This window comes from Mauremys mutica, chromosome 3, assembly GCF_020497125.1.
Source record: "Mauremys mutica isolate MM-2020 ecotype Southern chromosome 3, ASM2049712v1, whole genome shotgun sequence".
Lineage (NCBI taxonomy): Eukaryota > Metazoa > Chordata > Testudines > Geoemydidae > Mauremys > Mauremys mutica.
In genome coordinates, this window is record NC_059074.1 from 63163120 (window position 1) to 63177826 (window position 14707).

Below are 14707 nucleotides of genomic sequence, written 5' to 3' on the forward strand. Positions count from 1 at the left end.
CCAAAAGCGGCATTCCACTGTCGTCAGCACCTCCGTGAATGCCACAAGCAATCTCATGTCATAGCTACTACGCATGGCAAGATCAATGTGAAACTTCTCTTGCCTTTGTAGTTTAATAACTCCACTGCCACCCGTGATGTATTAGTGAGAGCGAGCAGCATATTGGTCAACAGTGCGGGATCCAGTCCTGCACACTAGAAGCAGAGCATGCAGTACACAAACCGTTGAAAGATGGTACCAAATGCGGACCGAAGCATAGGGATTTCTGGGATGCAAAGCTGTGCATCATGGGTCATTGGGACAGGACCCAGGATGCCCGGGGACCCTCTCCTCCTTCCTACAACTCTTAGCAGCAGAAGAGATGCTCTCTGGGATAGCTGCCCAGAGTGCACTGCTCCGAATACCACTGCAAGTGCCGCAAGTGTGAACATGCTATTGCGCAGGCAGCTGAGAGTGTGAACACACAACAGCGGTTTCCCTTCAGCACTCTCTGAGCGGCACTGTACCTGTCAGCACTGTAACTCTGACAGTGTAGACCGGGCTAGGCAACCTATGGCACGAATGCCGAAGGCGGCACGCATGCCGAAGGCAGCACGCAGCTGATTTTCAGTGGCACTCACACTCCCTGGGTTCTGGCCAGTGGTCCGGGGGGGGCTCTGCTTTTAATTTAATTTTAAATGAAGCTTCTTAAACATTTTAAAAACCTTATTTACTTTACATACAACAATAGTTTAGTTACATGTTATAGACTTATAGAAAGAGACCTTCTAAAAACGTTAAAATGTATTACCGGCACGCGAAACCTTAAATTAGAGTGAATAAATGAAGACTCGGCACACCACTTCTGAAAGGTTGCCGACCCCTTGTGTAGACATACCCTCCTTGAATTGATCATGTCCCTCTGAAACTTTTGTGTGTTTGCTGCTTAGCATTCTTTGTCCTCCTTCGCAGACTAGTCACTGTAAGAATGCTGTCTGTACAAAGGCTTATATTTTAACAGTTTTCTTTCGTCTCTGTACCAAATTCTGAATCCCGTTTCCTGTGATATTGCAACACTGCTTTCTTGTGGATCACAAGCCTTTGAGTTATCCTCAGTTCTATGTTTCACATATTGTAGCTCTGTGCAGCTAAACTAAGTGACTAGGCTGCTTCTGTTGTTTTATGAGTATTTTTAAATTTAGTAATCCAACTTGTTTATCGTATTCTGTGAATCCCCATTAATAGTTGTCAAATATCAGAGGGGTAGCCGTGCTAGTCTGGATCTGTAAAAGTGGCAAAAAGTTCTGTGGCACCTTATAGACTAACAAGCGTATTGGAGCATGAGCTTTTGTGGGTGAATGCCCACTTCGTTGGATGCATCTGACAACGTGGGTATTCACCCATTAAAGCTCATGCTCCAATACGCTTGTTAGTCTATAAGGTGCCACAGAACTCTTCTGCGTTAATAGTTGTGTCTGTGAAGGGGTATAGAGTACATATGTCTGAGTTTCTCTTAACCTCACCCTATACAAGAAAGCTTTACAACTATGTCTCAAGATTCCCAATCTTCCTAGCCAGTAACCCTTTTAATTTTCCCTGCTTTTGTCTCCTTCATTTCTAGGTAGAACAAAGATCACTTTTGCTGATCCACGAAGAGCTTTGAGCCTTCATATTCTGTAGCATTTGCTGCCTTGATAATTGAAAGAAGACTCTGTAGCAGTCAGCACAAAGGAATTTGAGGAGTGTCTAGATCAGGATCTGAATGCATAGGGCTCCTTGTGGGAAGAAGGTAGGAGGAAAGTAAGACTGAAAGCCTGATTTTTTTTTTTTTTTCCCAAAAGGTGCTGAGTACTTGCAGCTCTCAAAGACTTCAGCTGAAGTTGTGGATGCTCAGCACCTTTGAAAATTGGGACTTGGGGTAACTAAGGCTGGAGAACCTAGATAAAAAGAGAGACAGAATACAAGACCAGAGATCACTACGCAAAGGTAGCAAGTACATAGGAGATATATGTGTAAGCGGGGAAATGGTCCCGCTATTGTTGGGAACTTTCCTGGCTTATATATTATCCCAGTGGACTTGCCTAGTGGAAGGATCTGAGTCCTCACTCCAGTTCCCTTTACCCAGAGGCCTGCCTGACTTTAAGGACTCCTCTTCTTCCCTCCCATGCAGCAGAGTCCTTGTAACCCCGACAAGGCTGGGCCCAGAATTCCTGGGGGGCTCGACTCCAGTCTTGTCATGGTCGCTTAAGACAGAGGCTAGGGTGTCCCCACTCTGGGCTACTTTCTTCACACAGGATGCTTCCCTGACTCACTGATCATTACATATAATTCAAAGCAAATACAATTTATTAAACAGCTATTAATTAAAATAATAAGGAAAAAATGGTAAAGTTTAAAGAAAAACAAGTAACCCCATCCCGTAAGTATGGGTACATCACAACCAGCAGTCTCTGGAATGTAGGGGAAGTTCACAGTCTGTTCCACAAGTCCCAGGCCTCCTTCCTAGGCTCTGACTGTGCTGCAGGGATGCTCTGGGTTGGACACTTGCTCTGGCGGTGGCTGCACACCCTCAGCTGTAGGTAGCAGGACCCTTCCTCCCAGCATCCGCCCTCCTGTCAGGGTTATGACCTCCCTCCAAGTTCAACCTACAAGGCCTCTTGGCAGGCGGTATCTCCCTGCACTGGGCCTTGCAGCCCAGGGTCTCCCTCGTTCTTCCCAGCTGCTTGCCGCACTTGGTTCTGGACTTCTGCTCCAGGCTCCACTCTCTCAGCTCTGTTGCTGTTCTGCCTCCAGCTCAGCTCTGCTCTCTGAGCTGCTTCTCTCTGGTCTTGGTTGCTCTGTCTCTGCTTCCAGCTCAGCTTGAGCTCCTGCTCTCCCCTTAGTTCAGCCCCGCTCTGGATCAGGAAGCTCCAGGTCACATGTAGAATGGAACCCTGGTACTGGGAAATGGCTAACCAAAAAACCCCATTAAGTTTCAGTAAGGGGCCAACAGTCTCCTTACATGTGCAACATCTCAAAAACGACTGGTCTAAACTTACTGGGCAGGGAGCATGGTTTTTTAACATTTATAATCTTATACAGTACTTAAAACCATTTTTACACATTTTCTAAATTTAGAAGAAGTCATGAGACTATTTTTAAAAAGGGACAATGGAGAAGATTAACAATCAGAATGTAATAATTTTGGAAATTATATAAGGAATATTCTAAAATTAGAAAAACTACTGTCAACCTGCACAACACATTTATACTGCTAGTCAAATAAATACATGTGAGGATGGATTTCCACTCTTTTGCACCTTATGTAATCACATCTGTGCAAAGTGTGTGTGTTTTGTTCTGTTTTTTTAAAACCTACACATTTACTTTACACAAATCTAAATCATTAGATAAAATTCAAGGCAATGGACAATCAGAGCAAGTCTCTCCAAAGGACTAATGCAGAATGGCAGATTAATTCCCCATCCATTGTCAGACCTGAATAAATGTAATGAAAATGGAATCATTATTAGCTTATTTTAAACTTTATTCTAATAGCATGGAATAAATAAAAACAATGTAAATCAAATTTATGTTGCAGCAAATTTGAGACTAACATTACCAAACATATTTAAACAAAAAAGTCTTTATTGTTGGTACCCCACATAAAGGGTTTGAATTTTGAGTACCGGTATGTGGGTGTATAAATGTATCTCGGCACACTAGTATTTAAAAAGTCTTAGGATTTGCATATCATCTACCTGGAGGGTGGGGTAGATGGTAAAGTGAATTGACAGCACCAAAGTTGCAAATTTATGGCTCTGAAAGTCTATTAGCAAGTAGCTTTGTACAGTTTTAACAAATGGGATTCTTGTAACGTATGGTCATACCCTTAAACCTAAATACATTGCTGATTAGTTGTTTGACAAACAAACTGGCACCCACCTATGTGATTCTATTGTATCTTTGCAAAAGTGGTGTGACTTGTTCTGTGAGATATTGCCCTTAAAGAAAGAAGCTAAGGAAAGAGTAAATAAGATGCCACTTATCAATAACATCCTTCATCTTTTGCAGTTACATAATAGTTGGCACTTACATTGTCTAAAAACAAAACAAAATCTAAACCTCTTTAATACCCCTGTTAGTTAAGTGTTATACACATTTTACAGTTGAAGAAATAGAGCTATTAAGAGGGAGGGGGTGGTCTTATGGTTAAAACAAAAGATTGGGACTTGAGATCTGGCCTTTGTCCTGCTCTCTCTGCCATAGATTTTGTGTGATCTTGCATGAATTGCTCTTCCTCAGTTTTTTCCATCTGTACAACTTGTTTGTTTTCTGGTTAGCCTTTTGCTGCTAATCTTCTCTTGTGGCATCAACAGTTGCTTTCCATGGTGGGCTGTATTCCTCCATCAGAGCAAACAAATCAACCAACCTGGATTTAACAAAAGGCATATTCAATTCGTATTACAAACAGTGTGGTCTTCATGTGCTGAGCCTTCATTTTTCCTCCCTGTTTCCTTAAGACATATACCTGTTTGTCTTTGTCTGTATAATGTCTTATTTAGGTTGCAACTTTGGGAGAGGGATCTATCTTGTAATACTCTTATAAAGCACCATGGAAACTTACAGCACTGTAAAGCACCGTGTCTGCAGGAACCATAACAGCCAAATACTTTGAAATGTGTGTTTGTGTGACTTTAAAAAAATATTTGTATATGTGTTTATTTCACTTAACGGCATCAGATCTTTTTTTAATTGCACTTTTTTTTATGGTAACATTCAATTGAAATGTACAATTGAGTCAAATCCATCAAAAAATAAATTGCCCTGAAAAATTTCAAAGTGCTATGTTGTTGAACAGCATTGCACACCCTGCGTTCAAAGAATGCTCTTAAATACTTGTTTGTGTATGTGTAGGGAAAAAGTAATGCTAGGTTGTAGATACTGTAGCCTGATTTGGGGTGGGTTAGTAGGGTCAGTGGAATTTATCCACTTAATTTAGTTTTTATTTGATAATTAATTTCCTAATTAATTAGTAATATTAATAATGATTAATAGATATTAATAATATGGATATGGTTAGCCAATATGTGTGATCAGAAGATAAAAGTTCATCTTAAATCAGGCTTCACAGAATTTATATAAGGAGTTTTGGGGTATATGACAGGAACTTACACTGAGACAGAAATAGTCTTTAAGACCTTTTATTTAAAATCAATGGAACAATAAGTAAATGTAAAATGTTAAAAGCAGTTTGAGATTACAAAGTTACAAATATCACAGTCCTCTAAGAGAGATACTTATGACAAATTCACTCTGTGCAATAGACACTTGGGTGTTGTTAACACCTAAGGGTATGTCTACACTACAAGAGTAGTTCGAATCAACTTAAGTCGAATTTGTGGAATCGACCTTACGAAGTCGAATTTGTGTATCCACACTAAGGACACTAATTCGACTTTGTGAGTCCACACTAACGGGGCCAGCGTCGACTTTGGAAGTGGTGCACTGTGGGAAGATATCCCGCAGTCCCCGCTGCCCATTGGAATGCTGGGTAGAGCCCGCAATGCCTGCTGGGGCAAAAAATGTGTCGAGGGTGGTTTTGGGTAACTGTCATCATTGAACCGTCAATTACACCCTCCCTCCCCGAAAGCGCCTGCGGGCAATCTGTTTGTGCACTTTTCTGGTCAGTGACAGCGCGGACGCCACAGCACTGCGAGCATGGAGCCCACTGCAGTTATGGCCGTTTTCACCTCCTCGCACCTTATCGTCCACCTCTTCCACAGTCAGCTGCTGAGAAATCGGGCTACTTTTCAATGGTGCTGCAAGCACTGGTGGACCATAGGGGACGTTTTACCAACATCAACGTCGGGTGGCCAGGCAAGATTCATGACGCGCGTGTTTTCAGGAACTGTGGTCTGTTTAGACACCTGCAGGAAGGTAGTTTCTTCCCGGACCACACCTGTTGGGGATGTGCAGATGCCTATAGTGATCGTCGGGGACCCAGCCTACCCGCTAATGCCCTGGCTCATGAAGCCCTATACAGGCGCCTTGGACAGCGACAAGGAACTCTTAAAGTACCAGCGAGCAGCGTGACCTGTGACTGTTCAGTTTCTTTACAGAGAAGCTGAACCTGCCCCTGTTTCTTTACCCAGTTACTGTTGACTATCCTCTGCAGTTACATACCCCGTTCACCCCGTTTCCCCCACTTCCAACATACGTGTAAAAATAAAATACATGTTCCATTGTTACTTAACAAAGGTTTCTTTATTAATGACTTTGCGTTAAAGGGTTGAAACTGGGACGCAGACTGTGCTGCGTAGGGCGTGCAGTGATGTAAAGACCGCCTCTAAACTCGAGGAATGACAGGCTCCTGCTCCTAGAGCGGTCTGCAGTGCCGGACTGGTTGTTTCAACGGAGCCTGCCATCCCTCCTTTTTGGGATTCTGTGTGCAGGGGCTATGTGACCTTGTGGTGGAGGAGGACGGATACAGATTCCTCTGCTGCGTGACTCTGCGGTCCAGGACAAGGACCGCTGCATAAGATCTGTAACCGCCCTCCCCCGCTACAAAGTCACGTCCCCCCCCACCCACATAGAACCTGGAAACCACCTCCCATACTGACCAGGGTGCCTACTGACTACACTGTGTGTGTGACCTGCTGCTGATCCTGTCCCCGTGTCTGTACCATGGTAAAGGTGACCGTCCTATGCAATTACCAACCCCCTTCCCCACCCCCCCTTCAAACACAGTCTTCTGTAAAAAAACATGATGGAAACAGTAATTAACAGCAAAGTATTTTTAATAATTAACTAGTCAGTTAGGGGATGAAACTGGGATTTGGGCTTGGGTGAGTCAGGAAGGGAAGGACTTCTCAAAATTTAGGGTATGAGAGCTTTTGGGTACTTGAGCACTCTGCTGGGGTGCAGTGACAGTTTTCACGGCCCCTGGCGCCCCTCCTTCTGGTTATTTTGGGTGAGGGGGGTATGGGACTTTGTGGCGGGGGAGGGCGGTTGCAGATACACTGCAGGGGGGCTCTGAACTCCTGCCTGCGGTCCTGCAGAACATCCACAAGGCGCCGGAGCGTGTCTGTTTGCTTCCTCATTAGTCCAAGCAGCGTCTGAGTCGCCTGCTTGTCTTCCTCACGCCACCTCTCCTCCCGTTCGCTGTGTGAGCGCTGGTACAGAGAGAGGGTATCCCTCCACTGGCTCTGCTGGTCCGCCTCGGCTCGGGAGCAGCCCATAAGTTCAGTGAACATCTCGTCCCGTGTTTTTTTCTTTCGCTGCCTAATCTTTGCCAGCCTCTGTGAGGGGGATGCTGTGGCAGGTCTGGAGACAGTCGAAGCTGTGTGATGGGAAAAAGGGAGTGAATTCCTTGCAAAGATACATTTTTGCGAACAATGAACACAGTCTAGTCTGTATCTGTGAACAAGAGCATGCACAGCACCTATCTCGTGCGCACTCCTGCTGCAGGCAATCCGGAAAGCATAAACTCTGCCCCTGTTCCACCCCATCGCAGTGTCCCCCGACCCTTGGAATTCTGGGTTGAGATCCCAGTGCCTGATGGGGCAAATTTCATTGTCGCGGGTGGTTCTGGGTAAATGTAGTCACTCATTCCTTCCTCCGGGAAAGCAACGGCAGACAATCATTTCGAGCCCGTTTTCCCTGGATTACCCTGGCAGACACCATAGCGTGGCAACCATGGAGCCTGTTTTGCCTTTTGTCACTGTCACCGTATGTGTACTAGATGCTGCGTACAGAGGCGATTCAGCAGCGCTACACAGCAGCATTCATTTGCTTTTGCATGACAGCAGAGATGGTTATCAGCCATATTGCACCATCTACAATGCCATTGTAAATTGGCAAGGTGAGGACGGTTAACAGTCCTACTGCACTATACCTTCTGCTGCTGTCATAGGTGCCCCTGGCCGAGATTAGCCGGGGGCGCAAAAGACAAAACTGGGAATGACTCCCTGAGTCAATCCCTCCTTTGTTATCTAAAAATAGAATCAGTCCTGCCTAGAATATGGGGCAACTGTACTAGGGTTGCAGTGTATCAGAGAACTAGAGAGCACAGCCGCTCCGTGTCAGATCCCGTAGGAATGACGAGCTGCATGCCATTCACAGGGGGTGCCCCTGCAACAACCCCACCTGTTGCTTCCCTCCTCCCCCAGCCTTCTTGGGCTACCGTTGTAGTGTCCCCCCATTTGTATGCTGAAGTAATAAAGAATGCAGGAATAAGAAACAGTGACTTGTTAATGAAATGAAATGAGGGGAAGGCAGCCTCCAGCTGCTATGATAGTCCAGACAGGACATTAAGCAGTGTGGGGGAGAGGAGACCAGCATCCTGCTGCTATGATAGTCCAGGCAATACAGAATCTTTTCTTTACACATGAAGGGCGGGGGCTGATGGAGCTCAGCCCCCTGTTGCTATGATGAAGACTGTTAGCAGGCCGTCTACTTATGGGCTGATGACGAGGATGGGTAGCAATCCTACTGCACTACACCATCTACCGCAAGGCTGATGATGACGATGGATATCAGTCTTATTGCACCGTCAGCCACCCATGAGGCGGGGGGGTGGGAGAGAGGATGCTACAGTACAGTGCCGCAGCATCGCGTCTACCAGCAGCATTCAGTACACATAGGGTGACATTTAAAAGAGTCAAGAGACGATTTTTTTTCCTTTTCCTTCTAGCGGTGGGGGAGAGGGGTACATTGACGAGCTATGCCCTGAACTGCCGCGGACAATGTGTTTGACCGTACAGGTATTGGGAGCTCAGCCAAGAATGCAAATGCTTTTCGGAGACTGCAGGAACTGTGGGATAGCTTGCGTCCTCAGTCCCCCCTCCCTCCATGAGTGTCCATTTGATTCTTTGGCTTTCTGTTACGCTTGTCACGCAGCAGCGTGCTGAGTCTCTGCTACGCCGTCTGTCTGGAGATTTTTTAAAAATACTTTGGACCAGGCGTAACATTACAGTAATTCCCCTAATTAGATGCAGGAGTCTCCGAGTGAGATCACCCTGAGGACGGCCACTGAAGGAGATCGAGAGCGCATGCTGCGTGAAAGCCAGCACAAACCAGGGGCCTATGCAGCCATGCTCGGGGAGGCAATGCTCCCTGAGTACCTCATGAAAGCCTCGCGCGGAAAAGTGTGCTACCACGGAGCACCCAATAAGGCAGCTCTCCCCAGGAACCTCCTGCGGAGGCTTTTCGATTACCTCCAGGAGAGCTTCGTGGAGATCTCCCAGGAGGATTTCTGTTCTATCCCCATATATATAGATCTCCTTTTCACATAGTTCAGATTCCTGTTCCATTAATAATAAAAGTTTACATATTTAAAGCACTTACCGACTGATCCTTCCCCTGATTCAGGGTCCGGGTTAACGACTGGGGAGGATTGGTAGGGGATCTCCGTGAGGGTGATGAAGAGATCCTGGCTGTCGGGGAAACCAGCGTTGTAAGCGCTGTCGCCTGCCTCGTCCTCCACAAACCCTTCCTCATCTTCCCCGCCCGCGAACATCGCCGAGGAACTGGCCGTCGACACTATCCCATCGTCAGAGTTCCACGGTCACTGGTGGGGCAGTGGTGGCAGGCTCCGGAGCGTCCGTTTGCCGCTTTGGTCTTCTGGTAGCCTTGTCTGGGGTCCTTGATTTTCACGCGGCACTGCGTTGCATCCCGGCTGTATCCTCTGTCTCTCATGGCTTTGGAGACCTTCTCGTAGGTCTTTGCATTCCGTTTTTTGGAGCGCAGCTCCGAAAGCACAGACTCCTCGCCCCACACACCGATCAGATCCAAGACTTCCCGGTCAGTCCATGCTGGGGCCCTCTTTCTATTCAGAGATTGCATGAACTCCTCTGCTGGAGAGCTCTGCATCGTTGCCAGTGCTGCTGAGCTCGCCCCGATGTCCAACCAGGAAATGAGATTCAAACTGTCCAGACAGGAAAAGGAATTCAAATTTTCCCGGGGCTTTTCCTGTGTGCCTGATCAGAACATCGAAGCTCAGACTGCTGTCCAGAGCGTCAACAGAGTGGTGCAGTGTGGGATAGCTCCCGGAGCTACTAAGGTCGATTTCCGTCCACACCTAGCCTAATTCGACATGGTCATTTCGAATTTAGCGCTACTCCCCTCGTCGGGGAGGAGTACAGAAGTCGAACTAAAGAGCCCTCTATGTCGAATTAAATAGCTTAGTGGTGTGGACGGGTGCACGGTTAATTCGAATTAACTCTGCTAAATTCAAATTAAAGTCCTAGTGTGGACCAGGCCTAAGATAAAGGAAGTGATAAAATGGTTATAAGTTTAACCCTTTATAAACTAGATGCTTTTAAAGATAAAGCAGAAATTAGAGTCCTTTATACTTACAGCTTTGAAAAGAAATAACACTACAATCTGTCAATAGTTAACAGCTTTCGTAGGAGAGGGAGGCATCGATATAGGTTGAGACGATAAGGAAATAGATGGGTGTATCGCCTCCCGAATGGTGTATCATCACCCTTTTTATAGGGCCTATCTGGAAATCCTATGCCCAAATTTGTCTTTCCCCCACGGAAAGGTTAGGGTACACATGCCCATAGGCTAACATTTATATGCGTATGAGTGACATATATGTACGCATTTGTGGTGTACTTGTTAGATTTGTGAGCAAAAATCCCCACTTTCCACCCTTTACTGCTATTGGCAGTAGGTAAAAGGTCTTCAGACATTCAAAGGTCTCCAGACATTTGCGTAGGTTTGTATTCTATTATTACTTTTCTGAGTAAGGGTCCTAAAGGTTGCCATCAGCGTCATGCAGGATGCTGACCTGCATGTATCTGGCCTGGATGTCTGTAGGTATCTTGCATTTCAACTATTGCAAATAATTCTATAATCTATAAAGCCTACACACTTTTATCAAAAAGACATTTTATACAGACCAACAGATTAATCCTCAGGGCTACAATACCATTAACAAACTAGTAAAAATAACTTGTTTCAAGAGTATATTAAAATTGCCTTGATAACAGAAGTTCTTACTTATTTCAGCAAAAGCTATTTCATACATAGATATGGAATGGTCTTAATCTTCAAAATGTACATGAGGACACCTTTCAGGCTTCTCTAAAGGGTATCTGCTACAGAATCTTTCACTTGAACCTTGACTGCAACAGAACTCTGCAGTAGTTACCTTGTCTTTTATCTGTGTGTCTAGAGATGGAGGAGGAGGATTTAAGCGAAAGAGGACTGACAATTGCTTCAATCATGAATCGAGTCAGAGACCTGAAAAATAAATATAAAAATGAAGACAATGTTACTGATGAGCTTAATTTTACTAAAGTCTCAGCTGATACAACAGGTATGTTTTTTTTTTTGTTAATCTGCATTTTCACTCTTACTGCAATTGATGATAAAGTCAACTAGTCTGAGAACTGTTAAGCAAAACAGTTTAATCTATTTCAGCATTTTCTTTTTACAGTGTTTTGAAGACAAAAAAGTGATGTCCAAAACAAGTTACAAATTTCAGCTCCTCTTAATAATGCTGCTTAGATCCTTTCTTTCAGTAACTGCACTTGTTTGTAGATTACTCATATTTAGATTTTTTTTTGCAAATATTGAAAACCCCCCCTTTCTTTTAGTGTTCGTGTGTGTGTGTGTATATATATATATGTGTGTGTGTGTGTATACTAAGAATGTATTTGGTGGTTGTTGCTTTTTTTTCTTAGATAACTCTGGCACTGTTAATCAAATTATGATGACTGCAAATAATCCAGAAGACTGGCTGAGTTTCTTGCTTAAACTGGAAAAAAAGGGTATACCTCAGACTGATATTAGTCTATTGAATAGATTGATTGGCCGTTACAGTCAAGCAGTTGCTGCACTACCTGCAGAAAAACACAGCCAAAATGAGAACTATGCTCGGATCCTAGTGAGATTTGCTGAGTTGAAAGCGTAAGTACTAATCACCAATTTAAAATAAGAAAACTTCAAAAGAGGACTTCTGAATTTTACTAATGGCAAAATAGACACTATTAACAAAAGTCTCTTTTGCCCTTAGGGCAAATAAATACTCCTATTAACATTCATGTTAGTTAACTTGTACACTTCTACCCCGATATGACGCTGTCCTCAGGAGCCAAAAAATCTACCGTGTTATAGGTGAAACCACATTATATTGAACTTGCTTTGATCCGCCGAAGCGTGTCGCCCTGCCCCCCCTCCCCCCCCCCCCCGACCGCTGCTTTACTGCGTTATATCTGAATTCGTGTTATATCGGGTCGCGTTATATTGGGGTAGAGGTGTATTTAGAGGGCACCTAGGACCAACAGAAACTAACTGCTTGTGCAGGATAAGTGACTAATGTAAACCTACTTATTGTGACATCAGCTGGCATATTTTCTTATATACCGATGAGTGTGATTGATCAGCTTATTTTTAACACATAGGTATGTGGGAGGGGGGAACACACCACATCTCACCAAAATATTAGTCAGTTCTGTTACTTCCAATAACACTTATTTAAAAATAATTTTCTTTTACTTGGATTGTATGTGTGAGGGAGGTTGAAAATGATATGAGGAGGCCTCCCATTCTTTCCTTCCCCTTCACCCCCAATTTTGTAAAAACTTAAATATTGTGTGGAAGTACCAAAAAGGTAGGCAACTGGTAATTTTAACAAGTTTCACCTCAACTCTGTATTGTTGGTAATAATGCTTAGTTGTATTTTAACCTGTTCACCTCAAAAAACATGCTTTTTCTCTCTTTGGAATTTTAGAACCTACTTGCTATAACTTTTGTGTTGTGGTACACAACTTGCTTCTCAGTGGGGCAACTTATCTATTTAACAGTAATGGATCTTTCAGAAAAAACATTTGGATTTATCCAAGCCTGCTCCCTTGACTATTCCAGAATGAGAGGCACTGTTGTCTTTGTTTCTGTCATATCAGTAAGAAAAACAAGTCAAAATATACCTTTACCAAAATATAACTTTACCCGATAAAATGAAACTAATGAACATCCCCTTAACTTATTGTCAGTGAAACAGGAGTGGAAAGGGGTGGTTCTTCTTTGAGAGACTGCACATGTCTATTCTGTGTGTGTCTAGTGTACTAGTATGTCTATCCAGAGTTTCCTTAGTGGTACCTGTCAGGGCAGCGCATGAGATGTTCACTTCTTCATACATCAAGCTGAAGGTGTAAAGAGTGGAGTTGCTCCCACGCTCTCTTCAGTTCCTTCTTACTACCTGTGGAGCTATCTGTGGACTGTTGCTCAAGGTTTCCTTTTTATCTTGGGGAAAGCTTTTCCTTCATATTGTAAATAGTTTAGGTTATTCATGGTTTTTTTTTTCCCCATGGTAATATTTTATTTCTGTTTTTGTAAAAGTTTTTTATGTTTACTTTTCCAAGCTTGTTTTTCCTTGGTACCAGGAGCTTGGTTCTGCCCAAGTCTCCTGGTTTCAAGCACTGTTTCATGTGCAGGGTCTCAGCCAGTTAGTGATCCTTATACCTGCTGCCTGCTTTGTCTTGGCCAGGGACATATTAGAGACAGGTGCTCTATTTGTAGATCTTTTAAAAAGAGGATCCAGAAGTCCAGAAATATTAGGTTGAGAGATTACTTCATGGAGTGTGCCATGCGTCCCTCCTTGGACCTGGGTTGTCTGGACCCAGCACTTCTCTCTTGGCCTCAAGTGGTTCTCCTATGGCTCTTTCTGCCTTCCTTGCTGTGTGTGGTCAGAAATTCTGGGACTGGAGAAGAAGTGTTTTCCTTCTCTGAGAACACCTTGTAAGACCTACAAGTCAGTCTCAGGATGAAATCTGACTTCAAAAGCAAAAAAGGGTTCCTCTTCTTAAGGGCATTTGGGACACTGTAAAGCTTCAGTAAGTCTTCAGGGAACCATTGTGTGGCAAGGTTAGAGTGTATGTGGAGACTCGCAGTTTGTTGTTACTAATGGGTGGACTTCTACAGGAAGCCTAGTCATTGACTTGGTACCTGCTGAGGTAACATCGAGGCCAGCACAGGTGAGACTATTAGTTGAGGCACCAACTTCAGCACCGCCACAAGCAATTTTGGTACAGATGACAGCAGTAGTTGATGCAATGGCAAAGAACTTAGGAGGAATCCATACAAACAGTCTACTATGGCAGAGTATTGACATTCTGCTCAAGTCATGCATTCGGTACCACAGGTAGTGCCTTTTTTTGGTACTGGGCTCCCCTCTTTCATACCAGTCCCATTGGATACCTTTACTGCTATGGTCAGGAAATCTCTGGTACCAACTTTGAGACATGCAATACCAGTGAGGCTTAAACCTTTTGTATCAGTTCTGAAGATGGTACATACAGCTACATCTCACAGGAAGTACTGTTTCTGTTTGTTGGATTCAATGAAAGAGCTGTGTGTCTCTTTACTGAAGAGAAGATCTATACTAGCTCCCACTCATTCTTCAGTGGCAAAATCTAGCACGTCATAGTCATTAATACAGTAGCAGATCAAGAGAGAGATCACCCTGGCTGTCTGCCAGGTGCCTGCCTGCCCCTTTTCCCCCAGTACTATACATACAAATGGCCGTATGGGAACCCATGGCACATTCCGCCAGCTTCTGGATCGGATTCCCTAGAGCAGTCTAGACAAAGCTCTTCAGTGCATCCCATTGACATAGAAGGTCCTGTGCCTAGTACAGGGCTTGGAAACAGCCTGCCCCAGGTACCCAATCTTTCAGTACCCATGGCGCAACAACCATTGGAGTTGGAGGCTGAGGACTCCTTTTTATATGCCAACA

General features: G+C 44.3%; 1 protein-coding gene across 2 annotated transcripts in view; it reads left to right on the forward strand.

Moving 5' to 3' along the window:
- TTK (TTK protein kinase) overlaps nucleotides 1-14707 on the forward strand; it is a 128737-nt gene that overhangs the window by 12579 nt on the left and 101451 nt on the right. The window contains exons 2-4 of one of the 2 annotated variants that reach the window (XM_045011898.1): nucleotides 1601-1768; nucleotides 11144-11287; nucleotides 11655-11880. In XM_045011898.1, coding sequence (XP_044867833.1) covers nucleotides 11146-11287; nucleotides 11655-11880 — 368 coding nt within the window. In that variant the 5' untranslated portion in view covers nucleotides 1601-1768; nucleotides 11144-11145. The remainder of the gene's footprint in view (nucleotides 1-1600; nucleotides 1769-11143; nucleotides 11288-11654; nucleotides 11881-14707) is intronic. The other variant, XM_045011899.1, reaches the window with a different exon arrangement.